The sequence below is a fragment of the Salvelinus namaycush genome, chromosome 31 (assembly GCF_016432855.1).
Source record: "Salvelinus namaycush isolate Seneca chromosome 31, SaNama_1.0, whole genome shotgun sequence".
NCBI lineage: Eukaryota > Metazoa > Chordata > Actinopteri > Salmoniformes > Salmonidae > Salvelinus > Salvelinus namaycush.
In genome coordinates, this window is record NC_052337.1 from 28,297,144 (window position 1) to 28,320,713 (window position 23,570).

The 23,570-nt window shown below is 40.6% G+C and overlaps 1 protein-coding gene across 1 annotated transcript; it reads left to right on the top strand.

Moving 5' to 3' along the window:
- Positions 1-2,082: 2,082 nt before the first annotated feature.
- On the top strand, positions 2,083-15,032 carry lhx3 (LIM homeobox 3). Its single transcript, XM_038971291.1, has 6 exons — positions 2,083-2,464; positions 9,361-9,532; positions 9,727-9,929; positions 11,417-11,568; positions 12,945-13,116; positions 13,519-15,032. Exons 1-6 carry the CDS (start codon positions 2,395-2,397, stop codon positions 13,935-13,937), a joined length of 1,188 nt encoding a protein of 395 aa, XP_038827219.1. The 5' UTR covers positions 2,083-2,394; the 3' UTR covers positions 13,938-15,032.
- Positions 15,033-23,570: the final 8,538 nt, after the last annotated feature.

A 23,570-nucleotide genomic window follows, 5' to 3' on the forward strand; every position in this document is an offset into this window, starting at 1 on the left:
CATTTCATTTCAGGATTATTATGAAAACTAAAACCTTCATTATTATTCTTATTATTGTTGTTGTTGTTGCTATCATAGATGTTTTTGTTATTACATTGTTGCAATCATCATCAGCTGCATAATTCAGCAGGCTACACAGTAGTCCTGATTTCTGCTTATTTTCTTCTAACAGAGAGGAATTGCAGACAGAGACCTTGTTCCGGATATGGTCCTCTGATGAGCAGTGTCAGGCATAGGGCATGGTTTTATCCTACAGGTGACTAGTGCTTCAATCTAACTTGAAGTGTGACCCCACAGCAGGCCTATTGTAAAAAATCCTTGAATAAAAACAAAAAACACATTCAGGTATCTAAAAGTCAGGCAGAGAAAAAGAGAAGGTAAACAGTAATGCATGAAGGTTCTTCTCTGTTGTTATGTTGTTTTCCTATGAGCTCCTTTGAGGCAGAAATTGCTTTCGGATCCTAGTTACAGTATATGGCTCCTTCCAGATTTACTACCGTTTCTTCTTAATCTCCATAAAGACATTAGACTGACTTGTTGACCGGGGATTAGTGCGGAACACAAAAACTCGTCTGGAGCGATGAAAACAAGCGCGTTTATCCTATAGAAAAAAGTATATACAGTAAGAAAAGCTATATTTACAGCCAGACTTAGAGGGTGGATGGTTCATGGGTGAAGAGATGAGATGATAGATCGATAATGACCTTGGATGAATGGGGAGGCTTATGATATTATGTGATGTTTTTGAAGTTTATAATTGCCCTGTAAGGAATAGCCTAATGAATGAAGTAATTAAGTAATTGGCTTAGACCCACTGGTGAGTAAGCATGCTGCACGGCTGAAATCAAAGCTGTAGGACAACGTCACCACTATGTCAGACTAAACTATTGCAGCGAGTTTTAGAGAAAGAGAGGAATTAGAGATAGAAAGTAAGAAAGAAAGAAAGAAAGAAAGAAAGAAAGAAAGAAAGAAAGAAAGACAAAGAATCTCCAAATTATTCACATTTGTAAAACATTTTATTAAATTCTGAAACTGTCATCACACAAGTTTTAGTGATTGTAAAAAAGTTTCCATGAAACAAAGCTTTTGTCATTATTGAAATTAGTTAGAATTGCTATTCTATTAGGCTTGAATAAGAAATATCCTATTAGGCTAGAATAAAAATAAAATTTTCAACAATGCTTCAGAAATGCTGTGGAACTCCTAAAAAATGTTATGTAGGCCTGTACGCTATTACAATCAGATTCAAACGAAACGCCCTTGTCAAAAATCTGTATGGAAATGTCAGAATTTGCTAACTAGTGTTGGATTACCATTGGCGTCCTCTTCAGGGCATAATAAGGAGAATAGATGCTGGTAGCCCGCCACAGATAGCATGAACAGTCTAAATAAAAACACAACGGCAAAATGGAACTAGCCAACCGTAAACATGTCCTCCCCCACGAATGATGCATGCTGACGCTTTACCACATTTCAGTTAATTACTATAGCTCCCGCCTTACATTTTGTACATGCCGGAACTCTTTGGCAAGACGTATCATTCACCCAAGTTCCGTTAAAATTGGCACAGTGCTGTCTGAGACTGAGATATCGCGTGTGACTAACGTACAAACAAACTGAAGGAGACAGTTCCACAGTCCCCTCCCGTTTTCATCGTGGGGGACAAACAATGACGCTCCATCCACTTGTCTTTGTTGGTCTATTCTTGGCCGAACAAAAGACGGGCACGAGAATAAAAACGCATGACAACAATGTCCCGACGAATCGCCCATTACCCTATTGTGTACGATGAAAGATGGACACGTGTACCTCTAAATGGATAAGGAGGGAAGGGAGGAGGAGAGGAGGGTTGAAGACAGTGGAGTGGAGGTGGGGGGGTTACACGCAACACACGCCTCCGGCCTCGCGCACATACAGAAACTCCCCTTTTCAGCACCGTGGACAGGGCATAGTCCTCCACGCGCCACACCCGGCATCTCGACTCCAGCTGTTACTTTTGTTACGTTAAAAACGAACACTCGTCCCATCCTGGGGTCAGCTGACGCTGGTAATGGTCAGGCATTATCCCCACCCCCTCTCTCTATCTCCTCTCGACCAACACACGGAATCAAACAGCAAGTTGCTGCATTCTCAAAGTTTCCTTGCAGGGTGACCGACGCAGAGAGACCAGGTCGACAGGCGTACTTTAGCCTCTTACAACCACGTTATTTTTGTGACTCTCAAAGGATAAAGAAATAGGATCATGCGTTTTTGTTTTAATTTTTTCCTAATAATCACTTATCATTAGCCTAAGCTCAGCAGGCGCGCATCTTGCTTTCCTTTCCTCTGTATAGGCCTATCTCAACCTCCGATTGATTGTATGTTCATCTGAGCTGAAAAGCATCACTGCTCAGAATGTTGCTTGAACATCCTGGATCAAGTTGTCAAAATCCCGTGAATTTCTCCCGATACAGTGCAGGTCAAGGTAAGAAGCCGGCGTTCTTGTTTGTTTGGAGTCATTTGCACTTCTAATCGAGATTTTAAATTAACTTTATATGGAAATGTAGCCAGCCTACCATCGAGTCTATTTGACGCCGTTTAGTCCCATGTAATCTGTTAATGGCTCATAATTAGCTATGAAATATCTAGCTATACAGCAAATCAGCACAGCGGGGGCTCCGCCTGCAGCTCAAAGTTTTACCGACAGGATCCAAACATGCATGAAATAGCCCATTGTATCTCACAGCACACCCTATCATCATCAGTTAAACTTCTGAAATAAGAGTTTGACATATCACCATTATATGCTGAAAGAAGAGTTACAGTGAGCTGTGCTTTCCCTTTCAAGGCGGGAGAAGTTGTGAAAAGAGAAAAATTGATAGGCTACACATCGAATGGAATCTATTTCATCATATTGGCGAATAGGGCGAATAGCACTTAAATGTGTGTCCAGTTTAACACAATTTAACAGGGTATTCATACTGTTTCGAGGTGGGACATTAAAGCTTTAATTTATGTTTCCCTGCGTGCGGGAGACGTTATGAATACGTAATGAGCTGCATTGTTGGAAATCATAAGAACAGATGTTATGCGTGTGCTGTTATTTCACACCATCTCTCTTGGCTGTCACGCGAGTCACGAGACCACCAGAGCGCTTTTGCACCAACCACTTGTGTACGCAACAAGGCGCCAGCTCGGCTGCACACAGGCCGCCCCCCGCCCTCCCTAGTCAACAGCCTGTGCAGAATGCTTAACAAGTGTCAGGTTCCCTTCGACAGGTGCGGCACCTGAGGTCCGTTACACACAAAAACGCTTGAAATGATAGGCCTATGCGTAAAAAGTTTGCAAACAGAAAATGTCTGTCTGAAAAGGCCTGGCATAACTTTGTTTATTTGAACACACTGTAAACCATGTAGACCAGTAGGCATGTGGTTTGTGAATTATTCCATTACATCTAGGCCTTTAGGCTACTCATTATGTGAGGTGTTATTAATATAGCCTTCTCATCCCAGGCACAAATTATTGTTCGAAAATTTGCAGCATTTTTGTAGCAATGGTAGTCTTCATTTTTGTAAATTATGAATCTAATAAAGTATTTCCATGCCACAAGATATATTGTGTTGCCTTACGTATCGGGGAAATGAATAAGGCTTGTAAGTGGGCTATTCCATGGCCAAATCAAAAACCAATAGATTAGCAATGGTTTTAGAAATAAAAGCAATAACGATCTCTTTACTAAACCACTAGCCCATGTCCGCCTCTTTCTCACGGATCACTTTTCTGTTTTGTTGATCATAGAGCATTTCTCATCTTACCCCATTACTGTCTCCTCGCCCCTCAAAAGGGAGCGATCAATAGCACATAAAAATATAGCTGAAACGTAAGAGGGAGCACTGAAGCATCCCACACCTTTCACCAAAATGTATTTCATATACTCAGAAAATACTGGCAAATGGGGCATTGATTTTAGATTCATCAGGGGTCCACGCAGCCATGGCACTACTCGTGATTTCCCAAGGCGCCCTTTTGCGCCTGAGATCAGTGTCGATAAAATTCATCGTGGTGTTGCCTCGATCAACATGTTATTGAACGGCCAATCTCTCCCCTAAGTAAACAGTTGTCTTTGTGAAGTCAGCATAGGCTATAGTTCTACAATATGCTGTGTGTGTGTGCGCGCGCACGAGTGTGTCAATCGCGCGCCAGGTTTATACGTTCTCGTTACGTGATGGAAATTGTAGATTTGGTTTTATTACGAATGTAGTGTTATCTACCGTGACCCCAATACAACGTCAAGTTAAGGAGATGTTCTCTTTTGCTTTTGAGTTAATAAGATACCATGAGTGCGATGGTTGATATAATATGTGAAATATCCAAAATATCCAATATAAAATAGTGCATGTAATTAAATCATACCTGTCCAATATAACAGTAACGTTGGTAAAGGAATATTTGTCATCTGATCCAGATGTTTCAAACGAAAAGTGTTAATTTCATCAAGCTATTTATTATTAAATGGGATCCTATTATGTTCCTATGTAGGCTAATGGTTCTTGTGACATATGCCTCCTAGTATTCGATCTTTTTTTTTTGTAAATAGGGGTCACCTCACGTCGTTCTATTATTGTGCATTTTAGAAAAGGTAAAAAACGAATTAAACATATTTAAAACTATACTATACTGTAATAAGTACCTAGGCCTATGTTATGGTGGAATGTTTTACAAATATTAGAGTTGCATTCTGCCTTGTCAACTGCACATCAACCACAGAAATCCAACAATCAAGGCCAAAATAAATTGTACAATAGCTACCTATATAAAATGATGTACATGCCTATTTGAATCTTCGATAGCAGGCCCTGTGTTGCGTATCCATAACATAAACTGTCCATTACAGGCAAATATTTGGAATGTCATTTTATTTAACTTAACTTTAACTTATTTAACTTAATGAATTTTCGAACTCAACCGTTTCAGGACTTAATTTATTTAAAAAAATATATATGTGCCAGGTTCCATTTTCGTTTGCGTTTGATTATTTGTGTAGCTTCGGCTATATTATGGCCGGGATTCGATTTGAAATAGGCCTACACACTGTTTTAGAGAAACGTGCGTGCAAAGTTCCATTTAACCACTTAGGCTACTTTTCGTGCTGTGAAAATGTATTTTCATAAGATCATGCAAAATATGTTAGTGTAAATGAACCAGCTAAAGGTCAAATAGGAGCTTCTTGCAATAAAATGACATTTAATAGCATAGCCTATGCATCAACTAAACACACATGGCCGAAACCATAGTCAAATGTTATCTTGTTCCATTTTTCCTCCCGCCGAAGAGCACTTGGTACCCGCACCGTTTCCAAGTTTCTGATCGTTGATCATAATCTATCTCCCTGCTTTAACAGGCCAGTCGCTAGGGTAACCACGCGTCGTAATCCTGCGCAGTGCACATCACACTGGGATACAGCAAACTCAAGCGTATGCAGTCACACCGTGCGTGGAATTGTGGTATTCTTCTCTTGATATACTGCATAATATGGCGTTGTGAGTGATAGGTGCGCAGCTAGAACACAGCAATACAGTCGTTTTTCGTTATCGTGTGAGGAGAACATGAGCAATGGATGGACATAATAAACAGAACTCTCCAAATGGAGCACCGAATAACACGGAGGTGCTGTTTGCCTTGCTGGCCCAGAGCGAGGAATTACGTAAAGGTATACAACAGGGCAACGCATGATTCAATTTGTGTTTTAATCTAATTTGATATTGATTACGCACATTACAATGGTCAGATATTTAATCAGTACTTTGTTGTCGCTGTCAGAATAAGGGATGTTGTTTTATTTCATTCCAACACCTTCGTGTATCTCATACTGTATGAAGAACACAATCTAACTTTGTTCGAATAGTCTCCTCTTTTGTATTTCTGAACATTTTTATAATAAAATGAAATGCTTATATTTCCTACATGGATATGTTACAAATGAACGCTTATCTTGCATGCATAATTCGCTCATACACTATCAGTTTTAGACTAGTCAGAGGTTAGCCGAAACAGTGGACACTAACCTTTTCAGTTTTTTCCACTTTTCGCTCCTGTCCTCTGTATTACAATGGGTGATGGCTAAATCTGTATGGCGAAGGATTAAGGCTAAAGACGGCGAATCTACGAAATAACATATGTCTTATCTGTTTGCTCCAAAGCAATTTTTTACACTTTTATGCAGTTTTAATCTTGTCGCAATTTTTCCATTCATTGCATATGAGGGTTAAGGATTTAGTAAACTGTTTAAAAATACACATTGTAGACATTATTGTCTTAAATGTTGAAAGATAAGTGTGAATTCTTTATTTAGGGTGGTGTGGGTTGTAACAACTATGTAACAACCTGCCCTAAATGGGACAAACGTATTTGTTTTAACGAGGTTTCTATCAATATTACTGCAATTTCTAGGGATTGATTTGGCTTTCATGGGCGTATATCTATACTGGTAATATTTTTATAAGGTGATCAAATCGCTGGATTGTGGCGTGAGACTAGACCGTTGTATTCTAGTTTTACAGAACCTATTGAATTAATAATGAGTTTGATGCACCTGTTGGTGACGTGGCTCCCTCGCTGTTGTGCGTTGCTTGCTCTTGGTCCCAGAAAACAATGTTCCATACATTTTTCATAAATTGCCCACAAATTAACAATAGGAATGCGATTCCATAGACGAATGAAACGTGGTTCGACTTGAATAAATCAAAGTGCTAACATTTCAAGCCTCATTTAAGTTGCCAGTGATGCATCTCACTCGATACGTGTTTGTTGATAGTTTGATAATAAGTTGCAATGAAAAGTTATTTGTTTGCTGAAAGATGGCCATTTTGTTTTCGTGTATTGTCTTGATGAAGACATGCTTAAAAGTTGGCCATGCGGGTATGTTTTAGTGGATTATTCCTAAAAGTTCAATGGCCTGCAAATTGTCACATTATGTCTATTGATGTTCAGTTAATTATATGAATTAGAGCAAATCCTGAACTTGATGAAGACATTGGCTTACTATTATCTGTAAACTGTACGTCGGAACGATTGGGTATCAGAGAGATATTGTCAAATGTCATGTGTAAATTAGTCAAAATACAATTATGCAAATTTGGCCATATGGACGGTCGGGTTCATCATCCCAACACCGAAACCATTTCTAGTAGCCTAATGTGCACGGTATCATCAGCATATCTAAATTGTCAATAAACTCATGTTAACACACAACGTGTAGCAATTAGGTATGTGACTGAAGCTACATTTGATGACATCGAAACACATTTCACCTCATCCACTCAAGTGTGCACTTTCAGCGTAATTTCATGCGTTATAGTGGGAAAGGCTTGGATGGTGTTTTGACAATTTGAATGCAGGAACATTGGCAACATATTCAATGTCCGAACCTTCGATCAAATGTTGCTGTGGTCTCGTTTACATGAATTAAACCCTCCTTGCCCACTCTGCGAAGCGGGCCTGCTTCTGCATGATTTGGAAACCAGATGTAAAGTAAAACCTCAAACTGCGTTGATTGGGCGTCTGAGCTTGGACATGGGGATTGGCTGTGTCGATACAGAAGGCTTGTTTTTTCTTCCCTTTTTATTATCACTAGTGATTATTAAATGGGAAACAATGGACCAGTGTTTTAAAGAGAGAGGGACCCATGCGCCTATTGTACCCACTGGGCACAGACGTAAATTCAACGTCTATTCCACTTTAGTGCAACGTACATTTTATTGAAATAAGGTGGAAACAACGTTGATGCAACCAGTGTGTGCCCAGTGGGTAACCTCAAACACGAGGATAGGATAGCCCATGCATGGTTGCAGGAACGAGAGAAGAGATACATACATACATACTGTGTATGTTGAATCAGTAAGGGAAACGGTGAGAGAGGGAAAGGCTTAGAGAGAGAGTTTTTCGGTATCCACTGTCGTTTATAGATGGTCTGGGGGACTTGGATCAGTTGGTTACCATGCAAAGTAAGTGTTTTAATTAATGGAATGCGCTTTTTCGAGGAGTGATAGTAGAAGGTTTTTTTTTATAGGCCTATGTCTTCTTCATTCATTCCGCAGATCAAACGTCATGGTTTCAGCATGATAACTCAATCAGTCAACAGTCAATATGTGTTGGCTGTGGTCTTTGTAATATTTTATGCTAATAGTTGGATTTTCGCTGTTCTTTTGTATTGCATCTGGCACCCACACTTGGAAAATGTTAACGGATGTTGCCAGGTTCCGATAATCATACAAAAAAACAGGCCTTTACTCGAATTTATGGGTTGTGAAAAAAATGACGATGGTGATGATGACGACGACAATGATGAAGATGATGATGATGATGATGGTGCTGACAAACGAATGAATGGCTGTAATATATAGGCAGCAGTGTATTTACATCTGAGACTATTGAAATAATTATGTCCCTACATTTATTGATAGAGTCCACAACACCTTAGTAAACTCAATGGAAAACTCCACACAAAACTATATTTTGTTATTTGTTTCATTTGTTCATTGTTGATAGTCCCAAAATGTTTTACTTGTCAGAAATCAAGTTTTAAAGGTATATAACTTTCAAAATACAGAAATACAGCCCATGCAAAATGCATCATACTGGCTGTAATTCTGTATTTTGAAAGTTATATATCTAGTCAACTTGATTGCTGACAAGCAAAACATTTCGGGACTATATCAACAATGGACTAATGAAACAAATACCAAATATCGTTTTTGTGTTGAATTTTCCTTTAAAAGCACTCTTCGAAATCTGCCTTTTGGTGATGGTTTCACGTATGCTTTTCATTCAACCAGATTTGTTTATTAGGCCTACAACTTTTTAATTGAATTATAGCAATTCTCAATTACATGGTAATCAATATACATCGATGAAAATAAAAATATACAATATTCTAGATACTAGCTCAGTGACAAAATGTTCTCATATTTGCCCTGAAATAGACTGCCTTTGGTGTTTTTCCATTCATTTCTATTTACTCATCACTTTCGATGCGAATTTCTATATCTGAGGTTTTAGTAGTATCAACTGAAAAACAAATGGCATAAATATATGATTCATGTATAAATAATATACCTATTTATAATATGCAGAATATGAAGTATGATTTATCACAATTTTTTAGATCATTTGTATCGAATTAGTGTCCTTATTTAGATATTATCCCAAATAAGCCTATTCTAAATCAAATGCAATAACAAATGTCTACATTTGACAATTGTATGAATTGCTATTTTGTGTCGTAAAACAATTTGATCACAGTATAATTTGTCTCGGTGCAACATGATTTCTTAAGCAGTGTTTAAATTCAAGATGGCTTCATGGTTATCCTGTCTTCTACAGAAATTCCTGTATGCGCTGGCTGTAATCAACACATCGTGGACCGCTTCATCCTCAAAGTGCTGGACCGCCATTGGCACAGCAAGTGCCTGAAATGCAGCGACTGCCAATCCCAACTAGCGGACAAGTGCTTCAGCCGAGGAGATAGCGTTTACTGCAAAGAAGACTTTTTTAAGTGAGTGCAAGAAATAGGCCGTCCCATGAAATACATATTATTTCATGAACGACAAATTATTGAAAATATTGCTGGTGTGTAGGTAGCCTAATAGTTAATTGAAAACAAGCCAAACTATTTTATAGAATCACAGGTTATGAACGTGATTAAACTCTTGTCAATTTATTGATGATAACCTTCTTATTTCCAAAAAGGAGATTTGGGACCAAATGCGCCGCGTGTCAGCAAGGTATTCCTCCAACGCAGGTGGTGAGAAGGGCACAGGATTTCGTATACCACCTGCACTGCTTCGCGTGCATCGTGTGCAAGAGGCAGCTCGCGACAGGTGACGAGTACTACCTGATGGAGGACAGCAGGCTCGTGTGCAAGGCTGACTACGAGACCGCCAAACAGCGAGGTGAGAGATCGCTGTATGGCGCAGTGATCTAAGGCACTGCATCTCAGTGCAAGAGGCGTCACTACAGTGCCTGGTTCGAATTCAGGCTGTATCACATCCGGCCGTGATTGGGAGTCCCATAGGGTGGCGCACAATTGGCCCAGCGTCGTCCAGGTTTGGCCGGGGTAGGCCGTCATTGTAAATAATAATTTGTTCTTAACTGACTTGCCTAGTTAAATCAAGGTTAAATAAAATGAAATAAATACCTTATCACACCGATTTAGGGTCCCCAAGATCAGAGTTCCTAGATTCTAACGCCTAATTACGCATGCATCAACAGTCGTTGATATTTTAGCGATATCCAAGAATGTGGAAATCCTACAAGGCCCACATCTTCATTTCATTCTGTCTGCTAAACTACAACGTTAAAAAGGGAGTATGCCTATAATATGTTATCAATCACCGCATCACCCAATACGTTATGTATTGTTTGGAGCTGTGAACTTGATCTCCAAGACTATGAGGTCACCCATAAACACTTGACCCATCTGCGCTAGTTGCGTCGTAGCCCGCGTCCCAATAGATAGCAATAGCCTATGTATAGATAGGCCTAAAGCCTGTCCAATTGCATTGAAGAGAGAAAACGTAGTTCATTTTGTTTTATTTTATTAGCAGACCGACAGTGACTAAGAAGATTAAATTCAGCCTCATCTGCACAACATATTAGTTTTGTTTCAAGGGTGTTAAAAGCGCTGGTTACCATGTTTTGTTAAAGTAACTCATAGGCTACCCTAAAGCCTCGGATTAAAATCACTTATTTTATGTAAATGCATATTTATTGAATGAAAAATGAATTACAACTGACCTCTCACAGAAGCTCTGTATAAACAAAAAGACATCACGCTGGGTATTTTCTTTGTGAATAGTTAATGTATTACTCAAGTGTTATCTGCCCCATCTGTTTGTCGGAATTTACTGCCTGTATCTACTGCTGATTTACACATTGAGTTAACGTGAGTTTTCATAGACAAACACACGTTTATTTTGTTAATGAAAGGGCGCCATTACTTGGGCATTGGAGGATGGTCTCGCATTTTTTTTGTCTGTATACTATTTATTTGCTTATGAGTTAGCATATATTTGGGATCAATTACGCACATAATAACAAATCATCAAATGTACGAGTAATCCGACTCATTAATAGTTTAATTACAACCTCTAACTCGCAAAGGATGCTGAATAATCTAATTAAAATAATTCAATCATTTGTTTAATAAGCATTGCACTGTAAATTATATTTCCAGATATATATTTCTTTATATATACATTTTTTGGGCACGCAAAAAGCTATTTTTAACAGGCTTACAATTTTCGGTGGATCTAACTGAATATCTATCAATATTTAGATACAGCTTTGAATCGAATATTAGGCCTATTAGCATAAAGTATTGGGGTGCATTTTTGTTTACGTTATGGCTTACATTGTGTGTCTTGTATTTTCTTTTTAGAAGCTGACTCAACAGCGAAAAGGCCACGAACGACCATCACCGCGAAACAGCTCGAGACCCTGAAAAACGCTTACAACAACTCTCCCAAACCGGCCCGCCACGTACGAGAACAGCTATCGTCAGAAACTGGCCTAGATATGCGGGTTGTTCAGGTAACTATCCATTCCCCTCCATTATAGACCATTTCATTAGCGTCCTTATTGTATTATTATCTAAGGTCATGCATGGGTTTCCTTTTGAAATAGTGCTTGAAATGGCTTCCCAGGTACAGAAGAGTTGGGGTTTGATGGTTTGAATTTACAGTGAGATGGAGTAAAAAAAAAGTCTACACACTTGAAAGTCAGAATGGTAAGAGGGAGCTCGTTAACAACGCTGAGAGCCTCGCATATTGTCTGTGAAAGAGCCCTACTGTGGATGACTATGGTCAATTAGTCATTCTGTATATATCGTTTTATTTGCAAGGACACTTAAAGTAGGTAGGAAGCCACTATGCTTCATTATTCACTGAAGGGGAAATGGGGGTGAAGAGGGTTCACTTTGGCTCCATATCATTAATGAATATAGACCTTTCCTAAATATGGGGTAGAAAGGAGAACATTTTTAACTGTTTTAATTCAATTATGCTTTGCATGATGTAGATTTAAACAAATATGTGCTTACATTGAATGGTTTGTCAATCATAACTGTCTCTTAAAAATAAAAATAAAAATGTTTCCAATTTTATCACACAAATTTACAGCTACAATTTAGAACGTGGACAACGTGAGATTTAAATAATTAACATCAACTCCAGGTATTAAATCCCAGTGAGAGGGTAACACGCATGGTAACTTGTCTGCTCTCAGGGTTAAGGACAACTTATAGCTGTCATGAAGTTAATTAAGCGTGTGATAAATCTTGTACAGGCCATGGTGATCCCGAGATTAGTGTTCTGTCCCACTGTTTCAATCTCCCACTTGCGTTAAAGAAGACATGGCCCAGTCCCCAGACAGTCCTTGAAAATTATTTTGTTTTAATTTTAATGTACCTGACCACTTAAAAGCATAGCAGGTGCACTGAAGAAAGAATAGAGAAAAATGATGTCTGGAGTGGTTAGGAATGCCATTTTGCATGTCCTACAATATGCTATGAATGAAACATTCAGTTCAAAAGATAAAACATTTGATAATGTTATAAAACGGACTACTTGTGTCCTCTGCAAATGTAACAGTACATTATAGATTTCTCATTTTAAGAAATCAGTTTCACTTTACTCATAATTCCACCGTGCTTCTACACCTGCATTGCTTGCTGTTTGGGGTTTTAGGCTGGGTTTCTGTACAGCACTTTGAGATATCAGCTGATGTAAGCAGGGCTATATAAATACATTTGATTTGATTTGATTGTAGGAAAAAGCTTCTACTTAGAAAAATATGATATTTATTGGAGGAGCTGCCTTCAACAGGAAATTCCCAACTCCCCAATTGTATACCTAAAATAAATTGAACAAAACATATGTACCTAACCATACAACACCTCTGTCCTCCAGGTCTGGTTTCAGAACAGGCGAGCAAAAGAGAAGAGGCTGAAGAAGGATGCAGGCAGACAGAGGTGGGGACAGTACTTCCGCAACATGAAGAGGTCGCGAGGTAGTTCCAAATCAGACAAGGACAGTATCCAGGAGGAGGGCATGGACAGCGACGCTGAGGTCTCCTTTACAGGTAGGATGAGAAAACAAACAGACAGACATATCTGAGATGATGTATTCACAATAATAAAATTAAAGGGAATGGGATACAGAGGGCGCCTTTAAGTTCCTGTTTGAGGAATTATGAGAGATGATAAAAAATTAGTTATTATCACAATTATAATACCAACTCTTTTTATATGATTTATTAGCCCCTGAAGTGCATAGTGGAAATGGACATAGCACATTTGTAAACCACACATTTTGGTTTATACCCACTCAAATGTGAATGAAACCCAAATAATTCCAATGAGGGAAAATCTTATAAATCTAATTTTATATGAATGACCAGAATCAAACTAATAATATCAGCACTATATTCCATAAGGCTTCTATAATGCCACACCCTGACCAAGTGTCCTCCCTTTTGTTCCAGACGAGCCACCCATGTCGGAGCTCAGTCACTCCAATGGCATCTACAGCGGCCTGAGCGAGTCATCTCCAGCCATGGGGGGCAGCCACGGCCCCTTCCCCCTGGAGCATGGAGTCGTCCCCTCTCAGGACCAGTACCATGACATCCGCTCCAGCAGCCCATACGGCCTACCCCAGTCCCCAGGTTCGCTTCAGGCACTGCCCAGGCACCAGCCCCTCATCTCCAGCCTGGTCTACCCTGACTCCGGCCTGTCCATCATGACCCAAGGCGGGGCCCCGGGACTGAACCCAGGCATGAGAGGAGTGTTGGGGGGCACTAACGGCCCCAGCTCGGATCTGTCCACTGGCAGCAGTGGGGGCTACCCAGACTTCCCAGCGAGTCCAGCTTCCTGGTTGGATGAAGTGGACCACGGACAGTTTTGATGAGCTGGGTTGATTGGTCAACGTGGTCTAAGGACTCAAAGGTGTTTTTTCTGTGTCTTCTCCTGCGGGTGTCAAAAACTGGAAAGAGACAGTCACGCAAGACCTGTGAAACAGATAGATCGGGTCAGATGGTTGCTGTCTTTCACCCTCCTTGGATCACTCTCTCTCTGTCAATGAACTGTCAATTAATATTTTACATTTCTCCTGATCTGAGTGGACTGAAAGGAAAATATGAATGGTAGCACTTGGAACTCACACACCATTCCTTAAAGATAACAAGACTGAGAAAAATGGAGTACTGGCCTGTTCTGAATGATCATTTAGCTACTGACGAAGTGTTGATATGTTGCTCAAATATCGTCAAGAGTAGGTTCTGAAAGGAAAGCACCTCACTTCTACAATCTGAACTTTTAACGGTCAGACAGACATACTCCATCTCTCAGCCTGAAGTCTTCACAGCACTCATCAAACAGCCCTCCACCATTGAACTATGTGTACAGCGACTTTCCACCATCATGCTTTTGATCCCTATGGTGTCATCAATATTACACCAGAGGAAGCTCACAGATACACACAATTTCCAGCTGTGATATCGTTGTGACAACTTAGCAAATTCAGACTTTTGCCCTATTCGATTTTAATAGACTCCAATGCTTTCCACCTTATTCTTCTCTCTGTTTAAAAAAAAAAGTGTACCGATGCAGGTTTTGGTTCAAGTCAGAGTTTTTATGTGTCTGGTTGTTGCCAAATGTCTATGTATATTATGGTTTATCATTGTGGAGAATTTATTTTTATACAACCCCTTCGACAACATGAATACCACAGATATTAGGACTTTGTACATTGACGGCTATGGATCTAGACAAGTTGTAGATGTCGCCTCCCACCGATAACTAGAGGTCCAGTTACTTCTATGCATTTGTGTGTTCTCAGATGTATCTTGTTTGTTTCATTCTATTGAAATTACCTGGGCATGCTGAAACCCAGGCTGGTGTACGTGTTTGTTTATGTGGAAGATGTTTTATGTCTTATTTATTCTCTCTGATGATGATTAAGTGATACAGGTCTTTAATAAATTTGTCAGCTAAATCCAAACTGACCACTGACTCTTGTATCAGATCTTAATTATGTTGACTATGGACTTTGTCTTGGCTTCTCTTCTATTTATCAAGGCTCAGGCTAAAACCCAGATGCAGACACAGAAGGCAGATAGTACGAGTCTCAGAGTTTACAACAGTACAAGGGGAAGGCAAAAGGTAAGTCAAGGCAGGCAAAGAGCCGTAATACAAATCAGAGTCAGGCAGGTACAGGACGGCAGGCAGGATCAGGGTCAGGACAGGCAGAAAGTTCAGAACTGGGAAGACTAGGAAAAACTAAAACTAGAGCACAGGAAACACGGGAACATGCTGGTAGGATTCGATGAACTGGCAACAGACAAACAGAAAACACAGGTATAAATACACAGGAGATAATGGGGACAAAAGGGAGACACCTGGTGGGGGGTGGAGACAAGCACAAGACAGGTGAAACAGATCAGGGTGTGACACTATCTACGTTAGACATAACAAAAAATGTAGTTTTTCTATACAGTATATACACATCTTAATTCCTCAAAACACTGACAGAAGCTAGGGTAATTGGGGTGGTGGCTAATCTTCGATATCATCCCAAATTTTCCTGAAGTATTAATCACATTGATCTTACATCAGAATACAGATAACGTAGGGGAACCGGAGCAATCCAGAGACATGGTTGAATCTGCAGATTGGCCGTCTGGCTAATTACCAAAGCTGTATCAAGAGTTCAACGGCTCTTTAGTGCAGAAATTTGATGCAGACTGAGAGTCAACATGTCGATTTGGAGATAACCGTGCCTTGTTTGCCCAAATGCCCCTACGGGATAGAAATCTTCAATCCATTAGCTTATGAGGGATCGAATGCCTCTTGTGAATTTCCTAATTTGTTTACTTATTCAAAGTCAGGTTCAATTAAATAGATTAAACAGTGTGTAGTGTGTGCATGCGTGTGTGCGTGCGTGTGTGCTTGGAGCGCGCATGTGTGTGTGTGTGTGCTCGGACTGTGTAAGTGACCGTCAATGTCTTTCAATTTTTTCTACCAGTGACAGAAAGACTTGCATTGCAGTTTCATCTGGGAATAGCATCACAGACGGTACATTTAAACAATCCTCACTCTGACAAAGACCATCAATCTGCACATTCTTTATAGATGGATCCTTTCACCATCTTCCAGCAATATGCAGTTCCAACAGGAACTACAGTACTGACAATGCAAATGAACAGGCATAATTGGAAAAATCTGGATTCTATAGAACCAGGAGACCTGACTATGAACAACTCTGGACTTTAGTTAACTATAGCTTTATAACCTAAAAAATCCTAAATATTTGTGAAATTTAAAAAAAAAACATCTCCACAAACTCTGCAAAAACAGAGGTTTGTCTAAAAGACACACCTCCCTAGTCTTACAAAAAGTATCTACCTATGGCAACAAAGCAACATGAGGATCCACCCCACCCTCACCCTGATATGAGAGTAGAATACCAAGACCACTGATTAACAATAGGCGCTGTGTTTGAATAACTGTGGATTGTCAGATTTAACCCAAGCACTTACTATAATTACTCCAACAACAAAAACAAATCCAGGTGTTGGAAGATTGATGCTTTTAGAAACACTGGCTGAAGAAAGTTTCTCAGACTGTGAATTGTGCGTGTTTTGACAGACACATACCAAGTTCCAAAATAAAAATGGCCTTATAATATAATTTTTTCACACAGGTATTTTAGATTTTTGATACAGGTCCGTAACTTTTTCATTTTAGGGTTGGACTGCTGGCTCTTGTTCTCAGGTTGCCAGAACAAGGACATAACACTTCGACTTAAAATCGAATCCTTCCACCTGAGTGGCGGCTGTCAGTATTGCTGTACTAAGGCGACAGGTGCGTAACCCTATCCCAGGGTGCCCTGCAAAGTCAGTGCGGGTGAGAGTGAAGTGTCAAAGGCAGCACTAATCTCCCTCGATCCCTGCCATGGTCAGTTTACTGGGCAGTTTCCATTTGGGCTGAGCCAGGAGGATTTGTCAATGAGACAGAGGAACACAACACATCAGGAAGTCTGAAGCCTCCACAACAGACTCTCTAAATCCTACCAGCTTCCTGGTTTAACATGTCGCAGCCCCTTCCCTCCCCTCCCTCGACAGGTGTGAGGAACCCTGAGAGAGAAAAAAGGTGCGATCAGGATGACCTCAGGATGAACTCTTAATGTAAACAAGTGAGATTATCCCCTCCACTCTTTCAGATTAACTTGAGTTTCCCCAGTGGCTTTGTGTGTATAAGTGATTGTGGAGGTTTGAATGTAGCTGGGTAGTTTTAAGTGGATGGAGGAAATGGTGAGAAAGGAATTAGACAAATGTGTGTTATCTTTTGAGGACAGTGAATGTGTGATGATATCAGGTGTACGTTGTAAGTAATTAGGGTATAATCATTAATTGTACGGTTCAAGGCCTCGATGTGTATGTGTCTGTGTTCCATGTTTGACATGACAGGTGACTGGCACATATTCTTCAGCAGACAATAGCTGGATCCTGTAGACCACTTCCCAGGAGGTCTAAATTGCTGTTGGCAGTAGGAGCCTGTGATTGAAGGCTACTCAACCAGATATGCGACAGATAAGAACAATCAGGTGTGTGAACACATTCTCTAGCTGTGTATAGCCGTTTTCCATGTTGCCTGTCAGACATTTTGTTTTTTTCTATTTTGTTATTTTCTATTTTGTTTGCTTGCTTTTTGTGTTATTGCTCTGTCTGTCTGCATTGATTAGTGTTGCTTGTCATATGTTGTTCTTTATGTGCTTATTGTCTGTCTGTATGTCATTTTAAGTGTTTTTAATAACCTGCCCAAGGACCGCGGATGAAAATTTGTCGTGTCGGCTGGCTAAAATCGGCAACAGAAATGCTGATTAATGTGCACTGTCCCTATAAAAATAAACGTAATAAAGTAGAGTAAATATATATAATCCACAATGCAGATATGCACAAATAAATCAAAACTGACAATGTAAAAAACCTAAATTAAATACAACTGACATCCACACACTTATATAGTAATTCTTAATTTCACCCCCAATTTTTTTGGGCAAGATATTCAGTAGCAAAAATGTCAGTTTGACTTTGATGTCAGCTGTTTCTTGGCTGTTACATTGTTTTTTTGCTATAGGCTGTTGCACTTTAGCCTACTGTTATATTGGACTGTTGCTTTAGGCTCTTGTATTTTTCTGTTGCTATAATAGGTTGTTGCATTATACTGTTGATTCAGGCTGTTGCATTGAGCTATCCCTGCCATAGGCAGCTTGAGGCCTGGCTGCTAGCTTTCTCCTCTCTCTCCTTCCCTCCACGCCCCCAGCGAGAAGCCACCTCATGTCAGATGGCTGGGAGTAAATCAGGCCTGACAGTAACACCTCCCCTGGGCCCCACACGTCACAACAACAATTCAGGCCTAATGGAGCAGCTCTGGGGTGGGTGGGAGTGTGCACCGTAAGGGGGAGGGCCACCAGCCAGTCATGTTGCATTGGGTAGGGAGGAGGAAGGTTGGAGGGAGAGGGGGAGGAAGGAAAGGGAGGAGGTGATGAGGGGCTCAGAGGATTACCCCAGGCGCTGATATAACTAAACAATCAATTTACCCAAAATAGGATCCTGTGGTGTGGTGGTGGTGTCTCTGTGGTCCTGTAGCAGCACAGATGCAGTGGTTTAGTGGTTGGTTGAGGAGGGGGAGACTGCTGAGATAGGTTATGGTGCTGTGCCGGCGTATGGTAAAGGTGTAATCACAGGCTTCAAGGATATACTGAATATCTCTTTCAAATACTAGTTTCAATGTATCACATACTGTATGGGGGATTCGCTCCAAGTGGATCACTAACAAAGAACCAATCACACAACGTCTATCAGAGACAGACAGGTCGTGTGGCTAATGAGGTGAGCCCCTCCCTCTTCATAATGCGCAACTCACCCGTCCTCTGGTCATTCTCGCCTCTCTTCCTTGCGGAAGAATCACTACGGCTCCTGAAGCTGCCGAACGTAGGACCTCTCTGCTCCTGACAATAGTGTTGAGTACTGACCAAAAGGAAAGTTTTGCTTAGAGTAGAAGTTGTTTTCTACCTCTCAGTCTCCTGTGGTAGCTAGCTTCACACGGCTAGCTTTCGAGACATTGTTAGCCCATGCTGCAAGGCTTAAGCTAACTTGGCTAGCTCGCTGGAAAGCAAGCAAACCACATTCCTAGCTTTTCTTGTTTAGTTTAACCTGTGTTCACTCGTTTGTGTTAACTAGACAGACTGGTATAGCCTTACGGCTCCACAGTTGTGGGAGATACTAACCAGAAGTCGAACCCTGCCCCCACACGGTTCCCTTCGGCTAGCTAAATGTTCTACCTGGAAAGGTACATTTGCAAGCTCTCCTCTCTCATTTAGTTCAGCACACGTTCTCTTGTGTTGTGTTGACTAGACTGACCGACTGCCCTAGCTTCACAGCTCGACGGTCGAAAGAAACAATTTTGTTAGTTGAGAGACCAAGAAAGCACGCTCTTTCTCCGGCTAGCTTTGTGCTTACTAGCTAGGCTATTAGCCCATGAGGCGAACACTAGCTAGTTTACGGCTAACTATCAAGACTTGGTTAGCTCACGCTGCAAGGCTTAAGCTAACTTGGCTAGTTTCTTGCCAAGGCTGTAAGCCCTCTGGCAATAAGCCCTCTGGGTGAACACTAGCAAAGCTATAAGCCCTATGGGTGAACACTAGCTAGCGAATACAAAAGCCTCATAGCTAAGCACACGTTACTTACTTTCGTAAACCCCGGTTCTGTGATAATATGAGTGAGATGTATCACCACATTTCCCTGCTCATAAGAGCGCAAGGAATACAGGCACGCTTGAGAATGACCAGATGATGGGCGAGTAGCACCTTGTAAAAAAGGAGGGGCTCACCTCATTTGCCATTCTACCTGTCTGTCTCCGACAAACGTTGTGTGATTGGTCCTTCGTTAGTGATCCGCCTGGAGCGAATACCCCATATGTGAAACATCTCACTCATATTATCAGAGAACCTGGGTTACGAGTTTTGGTTTCGAGAAATGGTTTGAAAGTGGTTTGACAGTTTGACAGGAATGTTGCTACTTAACAATTTTGCCGGCATCATAATTTTAAAGCATATTGTAGTTTTAGAAAATACAGTTTTGCCGAGTTTGGATGTTTGGATGAAGTTTTGTTCCTCATCATGATGATCAAATGATTGCAAATGAAAATAATTTGTAAGTGATGCACAGTATCTTACATGCATGCTCTAACATTCTGGCATGTTCATGCCAAATACACACGTGCACACACAGACACGTGCACACACAAACGTGTAAAAACTGTGAATACAGCATCAACACTTTTGTTTATACTGGAGATTAATGTTCACAGCATCGTTAGAGTGATCCAACTAATCAACAACTCCATTAGCATGTTTTTACTGACGACTTTAATCAAATCCATTACGGGCGTGCCTCTCAATCATCCGCTCTCAGCATAATTATCTCTTCATTTCATACTTTTACTGGAATGCAATATTTGTTAATCTGTCTAGAATGGTTGACTGAAATACATTCAGGACCATTCATATTGCAAATGTGTAAGCTATGTATCATCTGATCCCTCGTCCTCAAGCTGGCACTCAGATGTCGGCCATTTTTCATTGATGTCAGATCACTGGGAAGCACATCATATATTACACAGGATACCAGGGCAACTATAAGTGAACAACGTAAATAATTAACATGCAACAAGCATGTTAGTGAATGCATGTATATAACACTTGGGCTCCTGAGTGGCGCAGCGGTCTAAGGCACTGCATCTCAGTGCAAGAGATGTCACTACAGCTCCTGGTTCAAATCCAGGCTGACGCACATCTGACTGTGATTGGGAGTCCCATAGTGCAGCGCCAAAATTTGTCCAGGGTAGGCTGTCACTGTAAATAAGGATTTGTTCTTAATTGACTTGCCTAGTTAAATAACAAAAGTTAGAACACATTGTTAAAATGGTTTTCCAAGAAAATGTGGAGCATTATTCCATGTACTTACTAGCTTGTTACAGGATAATAACAGGTTATTCTTGTCTTGATAAGGCTTGTGTAATGTACACTGTTAACATATTGTTTTTATTTTATCATTATTTGACTGAGATTTACTAACTACCTATCAGGAGTGAACTTGTATCATACTGGTGCACTCATTACAACATTACAACATATTGCCACTACACACAGCTCATAACCCTGTGGCTGCATGCTGCAGTTGACAGAGTAGCTCCTCAGAGTTGTCATCACAATTTATAATGGCATATGTCTATTTTCCAAGGTGGGATAATCACCTGCTTTCTTTAAAAAAAAGTGTTTTGTTATTTTTTGTTGGGGGGGGGGGGTTTACAGGTATATCGATTTAAAATTATAAGTTTACATAACATGTACCTGTAGGCTGCCACTCAAACTGTAAGGAATACATACAGAGTTTAAGTAATAATAAATTCAGTATAAACAGGAAAAGAAAACAAAAAAGAAGTGGGCCTCCACCCTCAACCTCCCAACCCATTCCCCCAACCCCAGCCAGTCAACATGTCTCCATTCAACTGGGGTTGCTCATCAGTCTGTATTTCAAGGCCTACCTTCAAACTCAGTGCCTCAGTGCTTGACATCATGGGAAAATCAAAAGAAAACAGACAAGACCTCAGAAAAAAATTGTAGACCTCCACAAGTCTGGTTTATCCTTGGGAGCAATTTCCAAACACCTGAAGGTACCACATTCATCTGTACAAACAATAGTATGCAAGTATAAACACCATGGGACCACGCAGCCGTCATACCGCTCAGGAAGGATACACGTTCTGTCTCCTAGAGATGAACGTACTTCGGTGCGAAAAGTGCAAATCAATCCCAGAACAACAGCAAAGGACCTTGTGAAGATGCTGGAGGAAACAGGTACAAAAGTATCTATATTCACAGTAAAACGAGTCCTATATCGACATAACCTGAAAGGCTGCTCAGTAAAGAAGAAGCCATTGCTCCAAAACTGCCATAAAAAAATCCAGACTACGGTTTGCAAATACACATGGGGACAAAGATCGTACTTTTTGGAGAAATATCCTTTGGTCTGATGAAACACAAATAGAACTGTTTGGCCATAATGACCATCGTTATGTTTGAAGGGAAAAGGGGGAGGCTTGCAAGCCGAAGAACACCATCCCAACCGTGAAGCACTGGGGTAGCAGCATCATGTTGCTTTGCTGCAGGAAGGACTGGTGCACTTCACAAAATGAAGACATCAGTCAGGAAGGCTTAAGGACAACAAAGTCAAGGTATTGGAGTGGCCATCACATGGCCTTGACCTCAATCCTATAGAAAATGTATGGGCAGAACTGAAAAAGCGTGTGCGAGCAAGGAGGCCTACAAACCTGAATCAGTTACACCAGCTCTGTCAGGAGGAATGGGCCAAAATTCCCCCAAATTATTGTGGGAAGCTTGTGGAAGGCTACCCGAAACGTTTGACCCAAGATAAACAATTTAAAGGCAATGCAACCAAATACTAACTGAGTGAATGTAAACTTCTGACCCAGAAGGAATGTGATGAAAGAAATAAAAGCTGAAATAAATCATTCTTTCGACTATTATTCTGATATTTCACATTTCATGAGTAGAGATGGAGTCCTCTATCAGGGTCTTGAGAGGCAGTAGGGCTGATTTGGTTAGATACATTTTATAACTTGAGATGAAGCTGAATTTATCTATGATCTTCAATACATTTGGGGGCAATTGAGCTATATTGTCTAGATATAGTAAAATATTGTCTACTTATAATGAGATAAAATGCTCAGTAGATTTGACGGATATTTGTGTTATTTCCTTCTATTGATGAATTGCCTGGGCCAGGGGTTCCATAGACAATAAAAATAGCTAAGTCAAAATTGGATCGCCTTGTCTGCTTCTTCTAGTGATTCTAGAAGCTGAGCTGGCAAGTTAAAAATCTGTCATTCTGCCCCTGAACAAGGCAGTTAAACCCACTGTTCCTAGGCTGTCATTGTAAATAAGAATTTGTTCTTTACTCAAATCAAATCAAATCAAATCAAATTTATTTCATATAGCCCTTCGTACATCAGCTAATATCTCGAAGTGCTGTACAGAAACCCAGCCTAAAACCCCAAACAGCAAGCAATGCAGGTGTAGAAGCACGGTGGCTAGGAAAAACTCCCTAGAAAGGCCAAAACCTAGGAAGAAACCTAGAGAGGAACCAGGCTATGAGGGGTGGCCAGTCCTCTTCTGGCTGTGCCGGGTGGAGATTATAACAGAACATGGCCAAGATGTTCAAAATGTTCATAAGTGACAAGCATGGTCAAATAATAATCAGGAATAAATGTCAGTTGGCTTTTCATAGCCGATCATTAAGAGTTGAAAACAGCAGGTCTGGGACAGGTAGGGGTTCCATAACCGCAGGCAGAACAGTTGAAACTGGAATAGCAGCAAGGCCAGGTGGACTGGGGACAGCAAGGAGTCATCATGCCCGGTAGTCCTGACGTATGGTCCTAGGGCTCAGGTCCTCCG

Bases quoted from the DNA above. Each gene is read 5' to 3' on its own strand.
- lhx3 (XM_038971291.1), top strand. From the start codon at position 2,395: ATGTTGCTTGAACATCCTGGATCAAGTTGTCAAAATCCCGTGAATTTC. The intron at 9,533-9,726 runs GTGAGTGCAAGA...ATTTCCAAAAAG, and splicing joins TGCAAAGAAGACTTTTTTAA to GAGATTTGGGACCAAATGCG. The intron at 11,569-12,944 runs GTAACTATCCAT...TCTGTCCTCCAG, and splicing joins TAGATATGCGGGTTGTTCAG to GTCTGGTTTCAGAACAGGCG.